Genomic DNA, 17,768 nt, shown 5'->3' with positions numbered 1-17,768 from the left:
GATTCATTGATCATTCATGGGCGCGGTAGAATGATGCGATATCCTATTTAACTTCACAGCGCAAACTGATTTCACTTCAAAGTTATTAAAATAGCGACAACAAATGGTTCATGATATGATCGTTTAATTGTTGATTATCTGTCAGTAGAGAAATATTTTTTTAACATTCTTTCTATAATTCGAGTTTGCAGTATTGTCTTGATTTTGAAGTGGCATTAAAATAAATTTCCATAACGTCTAGCAGTGAAACTGCCCATAAACATCCCCCAGGTATTGGTAAACAAACATGCCATTTCTGTACAATAATCTTTTTTCACAATACAAATAAATAGCATTCGTTTAAATGTGGCACATAGTTGACTCAAATAGGAAAAAGTTGAAAATGAGATGGAAACATTGCAGGTATGAAATTTATAACAAAAGTAGAATTACATGACTGCTCGACACAGACGATGACGATGTGAAGTAGCGAAAGACAGGTGCCTTGTGCTTGAATCTTGTAGACAGAGCACAAAGCAGCTGCTCTGCAGCCTTTTCACTCAGATTTATTCCCAAATGTTTTTACTGTGTGATATAGTCAATGTTAAAAACTATATAAGACAAAATATTTTCATTTTAACATTTTAATGCCAGATTTTCCTTAATAATAATAAACTCTTATGTGTGTTGTTACCAAATAAAGATTTTCCATTCGCCTTTAAAACAATGAGCTTGTTGAATAATGAGAAAAAGTTACAGTCAAAACCTAGGTAAGCATTTACAGTTGTCGAAGCGGCACAGGGTGATGTAATTGTTTAACAGTGTCCATGAAACATTATTGTCACCCGGTAAAATACAAAAAGAGCCTGGAATTGTTCTGCAAACATGCTCCACAGACCAGACCAAAGAAACTGCAGTTTCACACAAACTAAAACACCCCGGCCTCCAGAACAAACAACTAGCGGGGATACATTTTTTAAATGTTTTTAAAATAGGAGGGGGAAAAAAATTAAAATAAATAAGACAAACGAAAGGATGAACTCAATATTTGGCAGGAAAGCACAATGTCAGTCTGTAAACAAAGCATAATGATATGGGGAGAGAAACGCCCGCCCACATTCTCCTTGTCATCACAGATCCCTGGTCTGTTGGGTGAGTCAGTGGCTCTATTATTAAGGAGGAAGTGGAACACTGTACATGCACATCTGCTCTGCCCTCGACACTCGGACATCTCTTCAGCTCCCTCCCGCCTCCAGCTACAACTTGGCCAAATCACTAAGAGCGTTCGAGGTGGGGGATGGGGGGGGGTGGGGGGGCTTCTGCAGACTGCTGAGGTAAACACTCAAAAGGTACGAGCCCGTTTACAGTTTGATGCATGCAAAGTGAAATTTCCTTCCCGGCATTGTCCCCTCGTAGTAACAGTGGCCAGCTACCGGATCCTGGTGAAGAGGTTAAGCACTGACACGGATTCCTAGAAGAGGGAGAAACATAAGACGTATGTTTATGTTAGTCGTAAGACAAAGACCACGGGGGAATAAAACATTACAGACGGATGAAGGTACAGAGCGGAGGAAGACGTCGTCAACGTGAGATGAAGAGGAGGAATACCTTGGTGGATCTCATCTTGCTGAAGACGTTCCAAAACCGAAGTGTTTCATCTCCTGCTCCCGTCACAATGGCCTCTCCATCAGGGGACATGGCCTGAGAAATTAAAAGGTTTCATTATACACTCAATATACGGTGTTACCCAGAACAACATCAAAAGTAGCTGGATGATTTCACTTCCACACATTTTGACTCGTTTGAGGAGTTTGTGATAAAGGAGAACTTTTACCAAGTCTTTCTAGTATTTTCTCTGAGATACAAATATATAATAGTCATGTGAAATGAGTATGCCGTTCATGCTCACTAATAAACAGAGAACATACTGACCAGGTAGAGAACCCTGTAGGAATGTCCAGTAAGTTTGGCCACTTGAGTGAGAGAGGGATACTTCCACACGAGGATCTGGTTCTGGGAATAACCATGTGTGCTCACCTACAGAAAAAAAAAAGTAGTGTTTTCACCTATTTACAAAACACATTCAGGGGTCACCTCAATTTAGTTGAGCGCTACTGTAAATACTGGGCAGCCAAACCTCAGGCGACTCACCAGTTCATTGGTGTGCTTGGACCAGGCCAGGTTGCAGACCTGAGAGCCGGTGTCAGTGCACTGTAGCGGCTGGCCGGTCAGAGTGTTCCAGAAGCGGATGCAGCGGTCGGCGGTGCCGCCGCCGGAGGCCAGCAGGCCGTGCTGGTGGGGAGACCAGGCGATGGCTTTCACCGCCGCCAAGTGCTCCGTGTACTGCTGCACGGGGAGGACGCTCGAGTGGTTCCACACTAGTAACTAGGGACAGCAGGTTGAGACGAAAGGGGCAAGATTTAGTTTTTATTTTATTTATTTTTTTAAAGCTGGTCCGGAGACAGGTGAGATTCTCCGTCTGCATACCTTGTTGTCATTTCCACCTGAGGCTAGCAGCTGGTGGTCTGTGCTCCACTTGAGTCCGCAGACTTCCTGCCGGTGTCCTTGGAGACGGCGCTCCGACTGGAGAGGCGGGGCCCTGATGTCCCGTTGGAGGATCACCCGATCACGGCTCCCAGACGACAGCTGGTCTGCATTCCATGCCAACGCACCTGGCAGGCGAGAATGAAATCGAGGGGAAGATGGTTCACCGACCGTGAATGAGCGGCGTTGCCAAACAACTGCAACATGAACGAAGGCTGTAATATCTACTCTGATGGCTGTCTCCGCTCCAGCCACTTAACTCACCCACTCTGGCTGTGTGTCCTTCCAGCACAGAGAGTTTTTTTCCTGCTGCTGCATCCCAAATTTGAACATATCCTTTATGAGTTCCCACTGCCACCAAGTTACCCTGAAAATAGACAGCGCACTTATATCAGACTAATCAAGAGTTGATAATGACTTCAAGAGCTAGATATTTGCATTTTTACAAAGTGTTGGGTGAACTACTACCCTTTTCCATGGTTTATGTTTGTCACCTGAATCTGAGTACCGTAGTCATCAACTCAGTTTTTGATTATTAGAAATGTGAAAAGCGTGCAGGTGTTACTACAAGCAAAATTTACTTTAAAAATTAAATTGCCTGACAAAAGAGTAGAAGATGACAATAGATGACAAGCTTACCCTCTCTGACCAGCCCACTGACGTTACAGAATCTCCTTCTACAGAAAGATCGCATAGACGTGTCACCTAAAAAGATGGTGAGGAAAAAGAAAAAAATTCTGATCCAAATGACATCAAGAGGCAGCCCAATTATATCCTAAGAATCTTTTTGTTAATGTGTGACACAATCTGCGAAACCTGTGATTGAAAACACTATTTGAGAGGATACACACACACACACACACACACACCTACCTGGCTGGTACAGGCACTCCACAGGTAGACACAGGTACCCAGTCCCACACTGAGTACATTCAGAGAGGACCAGTCCACTAGGTTGAGGTAAAAGTCGTCCTGAAGCTCTGGCGCGTCCAAGACTTTAAAAGGTATCTTTGATATTTTTCGCGTAGGTTTCCTTGGCGACCGCAGCAGTTTCTGGCTACAATGCACAACTAAAGTAAGTAAGGAATATGATGCTGTTTTTCCAAAAATGAAAGAAATGACAGGGGAAACATATTACCTGTTGCTACTGACAGGTGAGAGAGAATATGGAGAGACTGTGTTTCCATCTTCTTCTGGCAGAGCCCTCTTTGCACTTACAGAATACTGCAATGTACAAACAGATGGTTACTGAAATGAATCCCCATTAAACTGGTGCATCAAAAGGTGTAGCCATGTCAACTAGTTTTACACTAAAAAGGCTTCTCTTGGCTGGAGTAGATGGCTGCAGACGGCGATCTTCTGACTGAGGGTCCTGGACCTTCTCGATGCCCGCTCCCAACAGCTCGTTCTTCAGCAGAGCGGAGTAAGCCAGACCATCCGCTGTAGGCAAAGGAGGGGACAGAGGGGAAATCTAACCAGGCTGTCGGAACGATTAAGTTCAAACACTGCTCCCTCTGCAATTTTAGGGCCCTTTCTATGAGCCTGTCCAAGCTTAGTAAAAAAAAGATGTTCAAATGATCAACTTTGACGAGGCAAACTGAGGCACGTAGAAATGAACCAAGAAACGGGCAGGACTATCATAATCATTTCACATGATATTATGAAAGGCAGACTGACAATTCATCTAATTCAAGTATTTCTTCAAGCAAATAGTAATTGCTTACAAAATAATTGTATTATTCTATGATTGGAAATATATATAATAAATCCTGACATTTTAAAGAGCAAACAAGTAATGGGTAATGAAAATGTCCAATGATACTGAAGAGAGAAACATGAAGGTAGACTGATTACCTTTGTTACTGTCCGTTGTGCCATCTTTTGTTTTTCTGTTTTGATTGTGCGACTTTTCAATTTCCTACATCAGAAAATGGAATAATTAAGAAATCATTGAAAGCAAATACAGACACGCAACAATAAAATAAATGGCAAGGGGATAGGCTTTTTCTTTTGTAAGCAATAATAAACACTTTGATCTTTTGGTAGGAAACACAGTGAAGTATTGGGTGTATTACGACGGGCTCACATTGATGCGGTGGAAGTTGACACTCCAGTTGGCTCCAGCCCGGGAGGGAATGAAGCGATCACCATGCTTGCTCGGCGAGGACAGGGGGGAGCTGGTGGGTGTCAGAGCCCGCACAGCTCCTACTGCTTTCTACACAAGTTGGGTGAAAGGAGCAAACATTTTCTGACTTGAGGCCAAATGCAAACAGGCCTTGGACTGTGGTGTGAAAACCTGGTCAAAGTAGGAAGATCAATTGGGTGGCAGATGGTGCATTAATCCGAGGTGTCAACAACAGGAGGCATCATTCACAAAACCCAGGCATTTTGCTGGTGAGGTCTTGTTTTCACTCAACACTAGTGATATCGTCAAAAAGAAAAAAAGAGACTGTCCCTTTAAAATGTCATACTTTCAATGCATGGCGAGTAACACCATCTTCAGCCATCTAAGTCCGTGGCTAGTTAATAATCCTCTTTGGGAGGCGCCACCATCGTGCAATGGTGAAGGTAATGACCTACTAACTGTAGTGATACCAGTAGAGACTTCAAAAAGGCTATTTGCGTTTCCTTTTTTTTCTTAAAAGGAAACACAGCTCCTTTATGAACAAATGTGTGTATGGTTTACTTACTATAGGGCTTGCATTCTCATTTTGAATGTTGATCTGCCTGAGTAGCCTGCATTCATAGTCCTGATCCATGGTTCTTGAAAACAGGTTAAAGCTGATCAACACATTTGTAAAATCATACACAAGTGTCCTAAATGCACGTATCAGATGACAGGTTATGACATGGACACTGGTACTCTCCGGTCCGGTGCTGACAGCACAATCGATTCAACTCTTAAGTGACTCTTGAGTCAAATATACCTTACCATGAAGGGTTTTTATCATCACAAATGATCATATATTTTTTTTTTCTCCATTTAAAAAAATGTGAAACCAAGAAAGGATTATGTTCCTTTTATAAGAAGCATTCATATCCAGTCGCTTTGGATAAAAGCATCAGCTAAATGACATTTAATGTAATGTAATTTAATTGTTTTAGCATCAAGTATAGAGACAACCTTGGATGGTTCATCAATAGTTTTGTTATTAGATTTCTATAGATCCACGCATTGGTTAATAAACTCAACAATAAAATGCTATGATGGACAAACCTATGTCTTTGGACCTGGAAAAAGAAACGACTTTATTAAATTGACCACTGGAGACCGTGGATTACTCTGGCCAACGCTTCCTCCGGCATCAACGTATTATAGGTTAGAGTACATTTAACTGCATGGTAATGTAAATGTATTCTTCAAGGAGCCTTTCCTAGAGATGACATTATAAACAACTGTTAGACCCACGTACCTTCATTTAAATCTTACTTACACTAGCTGACTAGAAGCAAATCCGTTCGTAAACAGCAATGACAGTAGTTACAGTAGTTTCAAGGGATCAGCTGCTGCTAGGCTGCCTTTTGCTACAACCATTAGCTGCCTTTTGCTATAAGCATTAGCTAACGACGATAGCTTGAGTGAAGGTTTTTGCTAGATCGTTCCATGAAACATCAACGTTGGGTGCGGTGGTCATTGTAAAATTATTCAAAAACCAAATGATTCAGTCATCCAGCATCCAAGCTAAGTTAGCTATGCTAACGCTAGCTCAGCTGGTTGACCTAACGTTAACGTAAAATAAGCTAGCTGGCTAATACATTAGCCACATTGTTTGTTCACAATCTACTCTTTTATTAACACCTACCGTGCCCGGATTAAATCTTCCTGTCACGCAAATTTTACGTGTTCTTATTTGCGGTATTAATTCTAGTGGAAATATCTTGTTTTATTTATTTTTTACTCTGTAAAACAGAGCATGCAAGATACAATTGTTTTCTTTTGCTGATCAATTTGGGTCCGCTAAGCATCACGGGAAGGATGTGACGTCGTGGTTTTTTGAATCACACATTTTGCGTTGCTAAGGAAACGTGTCAATGTCACGATGACTCATTTATCTTCGGCAGTTAACGTTACGTCCTGTCTTTTTGTCCGACATGATACAGTAAAAACATTGTATAATTCATTTGACAAAACAAAAAGCCTTTAGGGGCCGTTGTGGAACTTCCGCATTGAAGGTGACTATCTTTCCAACGATGTTGGACACAGGTTAAGGCACCATTGCAAACCGTTGAACAGAATTGGTATACTGACTATTATTCACAAATGTATGAAGTAACATGTTACCAATGATTATTTGAGTTCTAGTTAACAGATGACAAACCACATTTAAAGTCAATTTTAAATGGCTTTATTTGTTTAAAAAAAGGGAAGTGAAACATATACAATCTCACATGAAGTAAAAACAGACGAAACTCATTTAGTGTGCAAAAGCTTAAAAATAAACGCACATTCAATATCACATTCTGCTAGTTAACTTAGGCTGTGAGCACAATTTCATCAACACTACATGCTGCTATCCTGAAAAGACAGTTAGTGAGAGCATGGTGCAATAGCTTGCCTAAAGAAAACTGATTCAAAGTGCCAAAGAAAAGACGCAGTACGTTCAAGTACATTTTTGACCGCCACCCAGGATTATGTGCAAAAGTAAAGTTTTGAAAACTAAATAGCTGAAAATGGGCTAGATGATGAATATACATTGGGATAACCAAAAAATTAACTCTTTCATAAGTAAAACTGGAGTTAGATGTATGGCTCAATAGCCCATGCAGTTCAAATACTGCTTAAGGTTTTTATGAATTGGGCAATAACGATAAGCTTCTTTGAACAGCAAATACATGCTTGATGAATATTATTAACATTTCCTGAAATGATTCTTTTAAACTCAGTCGTGCTTATATTACAAAGAGTCCTAAAAGAAAGTCACAGCTGCATCTCTACAGCATATTTACAATCAAACGCTCACAAATCACATTGTCTGAGACTACAGTGTAAAGTAAGTAACCAAGACAAGGTCAGAAAACAGTAAATGGCAAGAAAAGAATCCTCTAAAACCAAAAATAATAAAAGTGTCAAGTTCAACGGTCCCGTGTTCCCTGTAATGACTGACAATCATCACCTTAGTACTTTGCATGGCTGCAGATACTGTTCAATAACATTTTCGACACAAAATACATTCAGACCAATGAAGAAATATTGTGTGCTAATAGTAATGCCATGGTTTTTAAAACCAGTGAGAAGAGAGGGTTGGAATGCCAGGGCAAACAAAAATGAAAGAAAATCTGAACACAGGTTGCTGGTCTACAGGGAGGACGTATCCCTAGACAGAAGTTGCAGGCCGTTGTTGACCTGGAAACGAGTTTCATCTGATATACCGTACTGCTCCAAGGGGTCCTGAGAGGAAAGATGAAGATGAGTCAAGTTTGATCTGTTGACCGATCCATTGATCTTATGTTTGTGCGGAGGATATTGTTAATTACGGCACAAAAAACCTTTCCACGCCTAACGCCTTTCTAGTACAACACTCTTTGATGAACCGTACCTTGCCAGTGAGCCTGTGGATTTCAGTGCGATAAAATATCAGGTTCTTCCTCATAAACTCGTAACTGCAAGAGATGAGAAGACAAATTAGTTTGGTGGGGGGGAAACTATCCCTATCACCTTCAGAGTGAAACAAAAAATAAATAAATTGTAAAGTGTTGATGTATCCTTTGAAAACTGTTCAGGTTGTCTGATTTTGGACAATAAGTCTGTGGAAACTTCTACATAATTTTCCTTTTGTCGGTTTCCCCCATATGAGTTTATTAATGGAGGCTAAAACACAATTTGGTTTAAGGTGTTCTACCCCATGTTTCAAATATCTTTGTTGGAAAAAATGCAATAATATCATGTCCTAGTCAGCAGAAGACCTTTGAATAGTCTTGATGCATGTCTTTTATGTGTCAATTCTGTCTCCTGTTAGCAAACATTACTTGACAAACTCCCTGTTTCATGATTTTACACTAGTGTCAAGTGATAATCACTCGACACTAGTGTAAACACACATTTCATGCTGCTTGGCTGGTTGTATGCAGATATGTGACCAGTTGTTATAAATGATGATAGTGCTGGTGTTACACAATATTGATGATAGTTCTAGTATCACACAGTAATGATAATAGTACTGATATCACATAACTGCCTATCTATATAGTGGTAGGGGGTAACACTGAAGTTCCTCCAAATAACCATAGTTTTGTAGATGGATAAATACAGACATATATGTCTGTATTTATCCATATATGTCTGTATTTATCCATCTACAAAACTAAACAAATGACAGTATACAAATGACAGTATACTAGATTACTCAATGAGCCATATGCCACATCAATAACTTTTAGCGTCAACATTTTAAAGGGAATCAGGAAATAAAATTAATATTTAATTTCTAGATTTGACCAAAACATGTGCACATGATTGTGGTGTCCGGTGTCAGTCCTACCTGGCCTTGATAATGGAGTCCACCCACTCCCCACACTGCTCTTCTGAGTCACATTCAAATAGATACTTCCTCTCTGCTTCATCCAGAAATGCTACAAAAAATAACACACAGAAATACAACAGCAGACAATGCTGTTCAGGGACATATCAACAATGCATTTTAAATAGCATCAGCTCAAACGTGAATCCAGTCATTTACAATAACCTAGAGAATTTAAATCCAGTCAACAAGGGAGAAAGTGAAGGTGAGTCCTGTGAATGTAAGTTCACTCACCAATGGAGAAGGACTGACTGTCCTCCCTCTCCACCCGACACTGCTCCAGCAGCAACGCTCCAATTGGCTGAAGAATAAAAAGTGACTTGACGTAATTGACCATAACAAGACATGGTATCACTTTCAGGTAAGGCAATATATGATGTGGTTTTTAATTAAATATGGTAGAATGAATACAACTGACCTCTTCCTCATCAGTTCTGAAATAGAATAGGAAGTTAACGACGAGTTTCACCAGCCTCCTCTTTATAACTGTACAATAACACAGGGGAATGAATTAAGTTAAGAGGAACTCGTGGCATGCGTGATGCTCGCTGATGGCACCAGCAGGTCAGCGGTCTGCTGTTGACTCCGCACGAGACGGAAGTGGATGCGAAGACAGCCGGGTCGTAATGGTTCAGGGTTAAAGCGCGTTACCGTCTCCTTTCTTGGGTCCTCGCATCCCGAGCTCGGCTGCCATCTCCGAGGGCTGGCGGCTCAGGGACGCCAGCTCCTTCTCGTTGAAACGCATCCCGCGGGCCGCTGGACGCGTTGAAACACGGAGAGTGTTGAAGGGTATTCTTTACGGCGAAGCCATTCCCACCGACAGCACGACAATGGAGTGCGATAACAACGGCGAGCGGTGACAACGTGTCAGTTACGTCGGTTGAACGTCACTGTTTCGCTTTCCATGTCCGCGAAATTTGACTGGATGAGTTTAGTCATTTACGTGTCAAGCGAAAACAGCGGTGACGGACTTCATGCCACACACCGGACACACACGCCCTCCTCACGGGTGATAGTGGCACTCCTCTATAATGCTAACTTACGGCAGGCAGAGAGGGTCAAACTATGCGAACTGCGCCTTCACAAACAGCAGCGCGCATGCACGAAGCCACTGGTTGCCATAATATAAAATAATAATTAAATGTCATGCTTGCTGTCATGACAATGTATATATGTTTGTATGTATTATTAATTGAGTGTGGACTGACTGTAGAATCTTAGCTGTGAATTTAAGCAACAGAGAAATAAAAACGTCAGATATAAAAGACAGAATTGTGTTAGGAAAAGCTTCTTATGCACGATATTTATGTATGTGGTTTACAAAAGTGAAAGTTGGAGAGACAATTATGAGAAAAAGATAAGAATGGAGAGCGAATAAGAATTAGTGAAGAGTAGAACATATGAGGCTAATCAGAACTCCTTACTATTTAATTTGTAGATTATTTTAGTACTTTAATAGTTTATCTGAGAACCATGGATTTAAAAAAAAGTATGTATTGGTTAAACAAATTTCTTAAATGCATCAAGAGCCTTTATGCGGCCTCATATGAATGAGGAGCTGTTAGTGAGTCCAGGCGGTCCTCGCTCCGGTCCAGAAGGTGGCGGTGACGCACCGGAAGTGTTTTTCCAACCGCCAAGTGGCTGAGAAGAAACTTCTTGGACATGCGCAGTACAAACCTACGGTGGCACGATCCTAACGTTGTTGTGTCGGTGAGTGTTTTCATCTAATTTAACTTTTCTTCATTCTTTCATTTATAGTTATCGTTCAGTCATGTAAATGACACTTGTATTAGAATATGCACGTTGCTATATATCTTTATTTTGTTGTTTGGCAATTCAAATTTCTTTTTAAACATCCACAATTAGCAGCTAACACCGTTAGCTTAGCCTAAGCCGTGTCGGGTTGTATTGAGGAGCCAGCGTACTTAAACATACTGTATAGCTCACTAAGGTTTGTAAAGATAACCCCCTCCCCCTTACCTCGTGTAAATACATTCTATCTAATTGAAAATGAAATCGCTTTCTACACGACTATGATGTTAACTTATCTATTTAATTCCCAGGTGTTAGACGGATCCATTAAAGGGGAAGTTTATGTACGGTTAAATTAAATAAACGCAGTCAAGACGGATCTGAAGAGTCATTGAATTGTAAAACGTGAAAAATGTGACCGGTTGTCTGCATGAATGGTGCACTTAATGTATTTATGTGGCTTCTCAAACGGTGTGCGGACACATACAATATAAACTTGCATACAAATCATAGTATTGTCATTGTTGAGCAGTAAAGTAGATTACCAATAGGGGCAAAGAGTTATGTCAGCAGCCGCATTAAGTTTACCCCTAAGAGGTGTTGTAACTCCACATATGGTACTGTTTGGCAACAATTTTGTACGATAGTAGCTTTAAATGTTATTATCTAGTTACATTCTTGGCAACAATGTGTGCTTTATTTTTTCAGATAAAAAGGAAGGATTTTCTTGGGACACCTGTCCAGTACTGACTGGGCAACACCCGTGTGTGTGTCTGGGTGATTGAGCTCAACCTTTTGCAAAGATGGATTTCCAGCATCGAGCTGGAGGAAAGACGGGGAGCGGTGGAGTGGCTTCCGCCTCTGAGAGTAACCGTGATCGGCGAGAGCGGTTACGTCAGCTGGCGCTGGAGACAATTGACATCAACAAAGACCCCTACTTTATGAAAAATCATTTAGGATCATACGAGTGCAAACTTTGCTTGACACTTCATAATAATGAGGTTTGGAGGCACACACTGATACCTGCCCATCTTATGATATCTGAACCTGGTGTTAATTCTTGAATTGAGTATCCTGTTTGACAAACTTCTCTCCTCTGCATTACAGGGCAGCTACTTGGCTCACACACAAGGAAAGAAACATCAGACCAACTTGTAAGTGAAATGTTATTTTTATATGTTGTCCTCTTGGACTGATTCTTTCCACTTCAGCTTACCAAGACTGATAAACTTCTCACATCCCAGGTGCCAATCACATTGTGGGCTTGTATAGGGTCATTAGCGTTTTCACGGTTGCTGGGAATTGACAATGCAACACACATTTTATGCAGTGAATTGATCACCTAATAAAATATAAATGTTTTGTTTTTTTCAGAGCGCGGAGAGCAGCCAAAGAGGCAAAAGAAGCACCTGCCCAGCCGGCTCCAGCAAAAGTGAAAGTTGAAGTCAAGAAGTTTGTTAAAATTGGCCGACCTGGATACAAAGGTACGTGCACTCTTTATTTACTTCATGCTGATTGAGGTTTCACTCCAAATGTATTGCATTTTAACACATGGTCCTTGTCTTTTTCTTCCTAACAGTAACTAAACAGAGGGATCCAGAGACGGGGCAGCAGTCCTTACTTTTCCAGGTTAGTGTGTTTGTAAAATCTTGTTGTTATCCTGTGATTTTCTTCTAAAATCCTAAACCGAGTATATCGACATTAAAACTGTTTTTTAAGATGCATGCTTAACTTGGTCAAATATAGTAGTCAATCTTTTCGGGCTTCAGTGTAGTGTTTTTTCACCACTGATTTCTTAAGCAACTGTAAATATATATTCTCCAGCTTCTAAATGTTCTAAAAATAATTCTGTTATCTTTCTACGCATGGCAGTACTGACATTAATAAGTTGTGAATGTAAAGTATAAAGTTGAAACTGCCTCGAGTTATCCATTCAGTTATCCGTTGTTGTGAGAATCTTTTTATGGTTTATTAGAGGACAAACATCTTGCGACATTTCATTTTTAAATGTTTTAATCTGTTGGCTCTATTTGATCGAGCATCCAAAACTCACCTTCTCCTTTCCTCAGATCGACTATCCAGAGATCGCTGAAGGAATAGGACCCCGGCACCGCTTCATGTCCGCTTACGAACAGCGCATTGAGCCCCCTGATCGCCGCTGGCAGTACCTGCTTCTGGCTGCTGAACCTTATGAGACTATTGCCTTTAAGGTGAGCGGAAGCCACACTTGTACTGTTCTCCAATAACATTGTTATTCCTGCCGTGACATAACGTCTTTACTTTTTTAGGTCCCGAGTAGAGAAATTGATAAAGCAGAAAACCGCTTCTGGACCCACTGGAACAGGGAAACCAAACAGGTACAAGCCGATTCCTATTTGTCACCACCAAGCCCACCCGGGCATTTCATGTGAGAAATGTGAAAACCTGTGGTTTAACCGTGTTAATCTTCTATGTTGTTTCCCCCCCAGTTTTTCCTGCAGTTCCACTTCAAAATGGAGAAAGCTGTTCCCCAGTCCAGTGGACCCCCACCTCCTGTAGGTGTGAAGCGCCCCCCTCCTCTCATGAGTGGACATCGGCCAAATGAGTCAATGCCCCCTCCCCCGCCAGGAGGGATGCCCCCTCTCCCACCTGGCGCTCCGGGAACCCCCCATATGCCTCCTCAGATGGCCATGCCTCCCATGCCAATGAGGCCCCCTCCTCCTGAGGGCCTTATGTCTAATAATTGATCCCCTCCCAGTGAACAATGATTGCTTTCTGTCCCAGTGTTTTTAATGATGTCTAAAGTCTAGTAGAATTTTTATACATTCATTTTGGTTTATGTGAGTGTGTAGGGCAGCCTGTACGACCACACTGTTTATATGAATGCTTTGTTTCTGGATTGGAGCTATGATTTGAAAATGGCTAATCATTTAGGATTCTCTTTTTGTAATAAAATTCTGTTGAAAAAAGTATTTGCCTCTTTTATTCTGTATTTTTTTTACAAGACGTCACACACAGAAACCTGAATAGATCCTGTCTTTGTGAATGTGTTGTAGCATAAGAAGAGCAGCATTGCAGAGGTTGCGCAAATATCTGTTAGGATTGGAATAGAATAAACGGAGAAGACGCTTAACATTTAACTTGAGCAGGCAGGGTTAAACTAGTCATAACCAAAACAAACGTTCTTTTATTTGCCGTATACAATACCTTCTAATTACAAACTACAGACCGATTTGGGTTCTTCAAAGCTAACGAGAACCGAGCGATTTCAGAGTTGAGAGGAAGCCGCCGGCAGGTTAAATGAAAATGCAAATGTCTTTACAGGTGTTTCATTACATGGAAGCACATCTGTTAAGCAGCAACATTATTTTGAGTCTCACTGGTGGTTATTTATTATTAAATTGAATATTACCACCTTCATAAATGTTATCAAATCAATTCTGTGAAAGTGGTTTCGACAATGTATTGCAACATTGCAGAGTACGAAGAATCAGCTCATGCCTTTTGAGTCTTTTTCTTCTTTCTTTTCCTCCAGCTTTTGACTCTCCGACTCTTCCTCCTGCTCTCCGTCATGCTCATCTTCCTCATCTGGCCCTGCTTCAGGTTCCTCCTTCTTGTTTCTGTCCGTCTTGTCTTTGGCTTTTTTGGCTCTCCCTTCCTTAAACCGTCCTTCTCTTCGTTTGATGGATTTTCGGTCCGGGGGCGGCTTATTTCTGAGACCTCTTGATGCTCGTGCTGCCGCTCCTCTCTTTGACTTTTTTATTTGGACTCTTCCCAAATCATTTTCATTGGCGTCATCGTCCTCCTCATCCTCCTCGTCCTCTTCATCATCAAGGTCTGGTAGCCACTGTAACATGACCTCCCACAGTGTGGTCTCTGGCTGAGGGGGAGAACACATGACGTGGCTGACACGATAGAATCGGTGGTACATGTACTGTACACCAGTTTGTCTTCATGTCAGTAAATTAATGTGTCAAATAGGTGAATGCAGGTCATTTGCTACGGTCTTTACCTCAGGTGGTGGTCTGCTGTGTCGTAGTCTGCCTGTCCGTCTCACTGTCAGTCCAACGTCTTCCTCCTCCGCTGCCTTCTGACCACGCAGGCTTTCTGTTTTTTGATTTTGAAAAGAGTCCATTTAGTCAAAGTAGGCATGTCATTTTATAACTGTGGTTCTCCTTTTATTTGACTTCCCATGAAGCTTCTGGAAGCCTGAGGTCAGCACTAGGATGGTAATGGCCACAAACAGACAGCGGTTGAGGGTGACGTTCTCCCAAGGCGTTTCAATCTGGGTCAAGTTTTGGAAGGACGAAGCTTTACGTAAGGCTGCTGAAGGAAGGAGAGAGGAGGAGACGCTGTCATTGTGATCCAGTAAAGTACACCGGGGGGGGGGGGATTACCTACTTGTTCTGGGGAAGCTGGGCTCCCTGGGTAAAATCTTGGGTTCTGCTCTAGCTGGCTGTGAAAATGTAAGAATTTCCTGTTGAAAACAACACATTTCTCTCAGACAAAATATGTATTTGGGATGCAAACATTTAGAAGAAAAGTCCGGTTTGGTTTGTTCCAACTAACCTCTTTGAATTTTCTTGTAGTGTTCATTTCTGAAACAGACAGATGGAGATTTACGGAGGGGATAAACAACAACAAACTACCATTCCTTCACATTTATTCATGCATATTAATTTAAATTCTTATCATTGTTTACTGTCAGCTGAAATAGCGGTGTAGTATTCCTCGCCTGGAGACCTTGAGAGACTATACAAACTCATTTCAGTCTGGGCCAAAGCAAAAAAACAGACCAAATGGTGTTTTTAGACTTTTAGGAGCCTCACAAGCAGGACTTTGTCTTTATTTGCAGAGAGCGAGGCTTACACCCCCCCCCCCCCCCATACAGAATTATCCCTGTGTTGCCTCTGACAAGGGGTCCAATTTCAGTGGCTGCCTGCGCTGCTGTTTCCAAGTATTTATAGAGTCGTACAATATATGCACCAAGGCTTTTATCTGCAGGCATTACAGATACTGTGTATATATGTGTGTGTCTGTGTGTGTGTGTTTGTGTGTGTGTTTGTGTGTTCGTCGGCACCTGTTCTGACGATCTGTCGAACAGGCTTCTGTGGAGGAGGTACTGCTCTTGGTGGCCTTAACTCCTCTTCAAATGTCTCATAGCTCTCTTCCATCCCTTCCCTCTGAGAAAAAGAGGGAAGAAGATGGATGTGGCTCAAAACGGAGTTTTTTTAGAAATGACTCTGAAGATTAAGACATGTGCACTTTACTCAAAGCTCGTGTTATATGCTAATGAGTCAGAGGTCAGCTCATCCTACCGATTTCTGTTATTTTTTATAAATGCTCTATTTGTGCCTGCTCTTACATCCCAAAAACTAGATGGAGATGTATATTCTTCACTTTGAAGATTTTCTGTTTTCTCATCAGCGTTTAGAATCGGCTCAAAGACATTTGTACCCGGACATTGAGCTAAAGTCCTAGCAGGCCTGTAAATAGATGAAGACAGGCCGCTGGAGGGACAACGTGATTCAAAAAGAACACACGGGCTGATGTTACTATTATTCTAGTGGTTAGCATGACCCTCTGATGAAGTCTAACCTTTGGCCCTGATTGAAATAAGCACCTACCTGTCTCGACATTTGGGGTCCCCCCCGAGCGGCGTCGTCCAACCTTTGTCACAGAGCCTGTTGTTTCTCAGTAGAGGTGGCAGCAGTCAGGCTCTGTACTGTCTGACAACCAAGAACAGGTGTGGGAGAATGAAAAAACAAAAAGAATTGTCGGTCAGTCGGTCGACATTAACGTGCGGCATGCGGCTTTCGAATCCCAAAAGAGGGCCGAGAAATGCAGAGAAAAGCCAAACCGTGCCCCAAATTTGGGAAGACTCCTATGTAAATCCTACACGGTTTTAAGATTTATAGCAACAACCAATAAGAGAGACCTTTTCTCATGAAATCGCCAGCAGATGGCGGCCCTGTACTTTGGTTTCAAGCGGCTTTGCTCCTCAAATGAAGTCTGTGGAACGTCAGAGGGACACTCAGATTAGCAGCACGACTGACACGCTTCTAATGAGCTCACCAAACATGTGGCCATCTGTCAGTCAAATTTTAATCTCATTATAATTTCTATGTTTCCTTTGGAGAGTAGTGCAGAAGTGCATTATTCTCATCGTGTGTGTGTGTGTGTGTGTGAGAGAGAGAGAAAGAGATGGAGGCCACTCACAGGACACGCAGCAAACAGATGTAGAGATGACGAGGTTCTATCAGGGTGAGGTGGTTACAGGCCAGTTTCATGTAGGAGGAGAGAGGAAGTGTTGATAAACACACTTGTGTTAACGTTGATGACTCATACCTTCGCTGGGATACATTCCAGCTGAATCACGCAGTGATCTACCCATCAGTAATCACTTTGAAGTGGATTTAAGCTGTGTAACCTTTCGCCGTGGGTAGACTGTCCAAGAAAATAGTCTCAAATTGTACCCAGAGCAGCATCTCAGGATGTTATGTCCCAAAACTGACACAACCAATCTCTCTCAGTTGTGGTGCTTTTAAATAAATCTAAATTGGGCGGCTCAATATCTCAGCAACTATTAAATACATTGCCATGAGGTTTTGTTCAGGCCGAGTTCCCCTGAAACATGTATTGATTGATAACTAATGGTGACAACTGGTGATTCTCTCAATATTGATCAATCAAGTAAAGATTTTAATTTGTCAAATGCTTCGGTTTATGTTCCAGTGACGAGCAAAAGCTGTGCTTTGTGTTCAGTGCTGATTAGCTTGCTAACAAAACAACCTAAAATGGCGAAGGTGGAGGTAATCAGCGTGTACGCAGAGTGAGCATTTAGTCCAAACAGTGCTGTGACGTGTAGGCGTTTATTCTGACAGCAGCTGGCGAAGCTGTAGATCCTTTGTGTTGTTTGATATTTACTGTGAATGGATAAACATGGATAAATTCCCATTATACAACCAGCTCCCAAAGATAGACTTTTTAACGTAA

General features: G+C 41.7%; 4 protein-coding genes across 9 annotated transcripts; 1 reads left to right on the top strand and 3 right to left on the bottom strand.

The window, feature by feature from the left end:
• Nucleotides 1-107: 107 nt before the first annotated feature.
• LOC119209643 (fizzy-related protein homolog) lies at nt 108-6,514 on the bottom strand. Of its 2 annotated transcripts, none has more exons than XM_037459089.2 (14): nt 6,327-6,514; nt 5,214-5,286; nt 4,610-4,738; nt 4,378-4,441; nt 3,833-3,963; nt 3,662-3,747; nt 3,397-3,580; nt 3,163-3,228; nt 2,788-2,890; nt 2,467-2,651; nt 2,131-2,364; nt 1,912-2,016; nt 1,588-1,680; nt 108-1,450 (listed from the first exon to the last, which is right to left on the bottom strand). In XM_037459089.2, the coding sequence occupies exons 2-14, from the start codon at nt 5,280-5,282 to the stop codon at nt 1,409-1,411; spliced, it is 1,491 nt and encodes a 496-aa protein (XP_037314986.1). In that variant the 5' UTR covers nt 5,283-5,286; nt 6,327-6,514; the 3' UTR covers nt 108-1,408. The 2 variants fall into 2 exon arrangements, with proteins under 2 accessions (XP_037314986.1, XP_037314987.1); XM_037459090.2 differs by lacking the exon at nt 6,327-6,514 and adding an exon at nt 5,937-6,320.
• Nucleotides 6,515-6,853: 339 nt separating this feature from the next.
• On the bottom strand, nt 6,854-10,088 carry plekhj1 (pleckstrin homology domain containing, family J member 1). The gene is made up of 6 exons (XM_037458886.2): nt 9,693-10,088; nt 9,460-9,527; nt 9,276-9,342; nt 9,003-9,093; nt 8,061-8,124; nt 6,854-7,912 (listed from the first exon to the last, which is right to left on the bottom strand). The coding sequence occupies exons 1-6, from the start codon at nt 9,784-9,786 to the stop codon at nt 7,820-7,822; spliced, it is 477 nt and encodes a 158-aa protein (XP_037314783.1). The 5' UTR covers nt 9,787-10,088; the 3' UTR covers nt 6,854-7,819.
• Nucleotides 10,089-10,598: 510 nt separating this feature from the next.
• On the top strand, nt 10,599-13,718 carry sf3a2 (splicing factor 3a, subunit 2). Its single transcript, XM_037458878.2, has 8 exons — nt 10,599-10,751; nt 11,502-11,794; nt 11,901-11,947; nt 12,168-12,277; nt 12,373-12,422; nt 12,863-13,003; nt 13,082-13,150; nt 13,262-13,718. Exons 2-8 carry the CDS (start codon nt 11,597-11,599, stop codon nt 13,517-13,519), a joined length of 873 nt encoding a protein of 290 aa, XP_037314775.1. The 5' UTR covers nt 10,599-10,751; nt 11,502-11,596; the 3' UTR covers nt 13,520-13,718.
• A 221-nt stretch (nt 13,719-13,939) lies between these two features.
• On the bottom strand, nt 13,940-17,046 carry LOC119209485 (cilia- and flagella-associated protein 251). 5 transcript variants are annotated; one of them, XM_062557715.1, is made up of 7 exons: nt 16,992-17,046; nt 16,400-16,501; nt 15,853-15,955; nt 15,342-15,370; nt 15,174-15,249; nt 14,785-15,098; nt 13,940-14,652 (listed from the first exon to the last, which is right to left on the bottom strand). In XM_062557715.1, the coding sequence occupies exons 2-6, from the start codon at nt 16,409-16,411 to the stop codon at nt 14,926-14,928; spliced, it is 393 nt and encodes a 130-aa protein (XP_062413699.1). In that variant the 5' UTR covers nt 16,412-16,501; nt 16,992-17,046; the 3' UTR covers nt 13,940-14,652; nt 14,785-14,925. The 5 variants fall into 5 exon arrangements, 4 of the variants coding, with proteins under 4 accessions (XP_062413699.1, XP_062413700.1, XP_062413697.1 ...); XR_009942462.1 differs by lacking the exon at nt 16,992-17,046 and having other exon boundaries at nt 15,853-15,948; nt 16,400-16,716; XM_062557716.1 differs by lacking the exon at nt 16,992-17,046 and having other exon boundaries at nt 14,785-15,095; nt 16,400-16,722.
• Between the last annotated feature and the right edge of the window lie 722 nt (nt 17,047-17,768).

Source organism: Pungitius pungitius, chromosome 15 (assembly GCF_949316345.1).
Source record: "Pungitius pungitius chromosome 15, fPunPun2.1, whole genome shotgun sequence".
Lineage (NCBI taxonomy): Eukaryota > Metazoa > Chordata > Actinopteri > Perciformes > Gasterosteidae > Pungitius > Pungitius pungitius.
Note: the sequence above shows the minus strand (reverse complement) of the source record. Positions and strands in the feature narration are given on the sequence as shown.

Excerpts from the sequence above, each read along its gene's own strand:
- LOC119209643 (XM_037459089.2), bottom strand. The coding sequence starts at position 5,282 with ATGGATCAGGACTATGAATGCAGGCTACTCAGGCAGATCAACATTCAA. Across the intron at positions 4,442-4,609 it reads TCAACTTCCACCGCATCAAT|GAAATTGAAAAGTCGCACAA; the intron begins GTGAGCCCGTCG and ends TTTCTGATGTAG. Across the intron at positions 2,891-3,162 it reads CAGTGGGCTGGTCAGAGAGG|GGTAACTTGGTGGCAGTGGG; the intron begins GTAAGCTTGTCA and ends GTCTATTTTCAG.
- plekhj1 (XM_037458886.2), bottom strand. The coding sequence starts at position 9,786 with ATGCGTTTCAACGAGAAGGAGCTGGCGTCCCTGAGCCGCCAGCCCTCG. Across the intron at positions 9,343-9,459 it reads TCAGAACTGATGAGGAAGAG|CCAATTGGAGCGTTGCTGCT; the intron begins GTCAGTTGTATT and ends TTTATTCTTCAG. Across the intron at positions 8,125-9,002 it reads GACTCCATTATCAAGGCCAG|TTACGAGTTTATGAGGAAGA; the intron begins GTAGGACTGACA and ends CATCTCTTGCAG.
- sf3a2 (XM_037458878.2), top strand. The coding sequence starts at position 11,597 with ATGGATTTCCAGCATCGAGCTGGAGGAAAGACGGGGAGCGGTGGAGTG. Across the intron at positions 11,948-12,167 it reads AAGAAACATCAGACCAACTT|AGCGCGGAGAGCAGCCAAAG; the intron begins GTAAGTGAAATG and ends TGTTTTTTTCAG. Across the intron at positions 12,423-12,862 it reads AGCAGTCCTTACTTTTCCAG|ATCGACTATCCAGAGATCGC; the intron begins GTTAGTGTGTTT and ends TCCTTTCCTCAG.
- LOC119209485 (XM_062557713.1), bottom strand. The coding sequence starts at position 14,907 with ATGGACTCTTTTCAAAATCAAAAAACAGAAAGCCTGCGTGGTCAGAAG. Across the intron at positions 14,653-14,784 it reads ACAGCAGACCACCACCTGAG|CCAGAGACCACACTGTGGGA; the intron begins GTAAAGACCGTA and ends TCTCCCCCTCAG.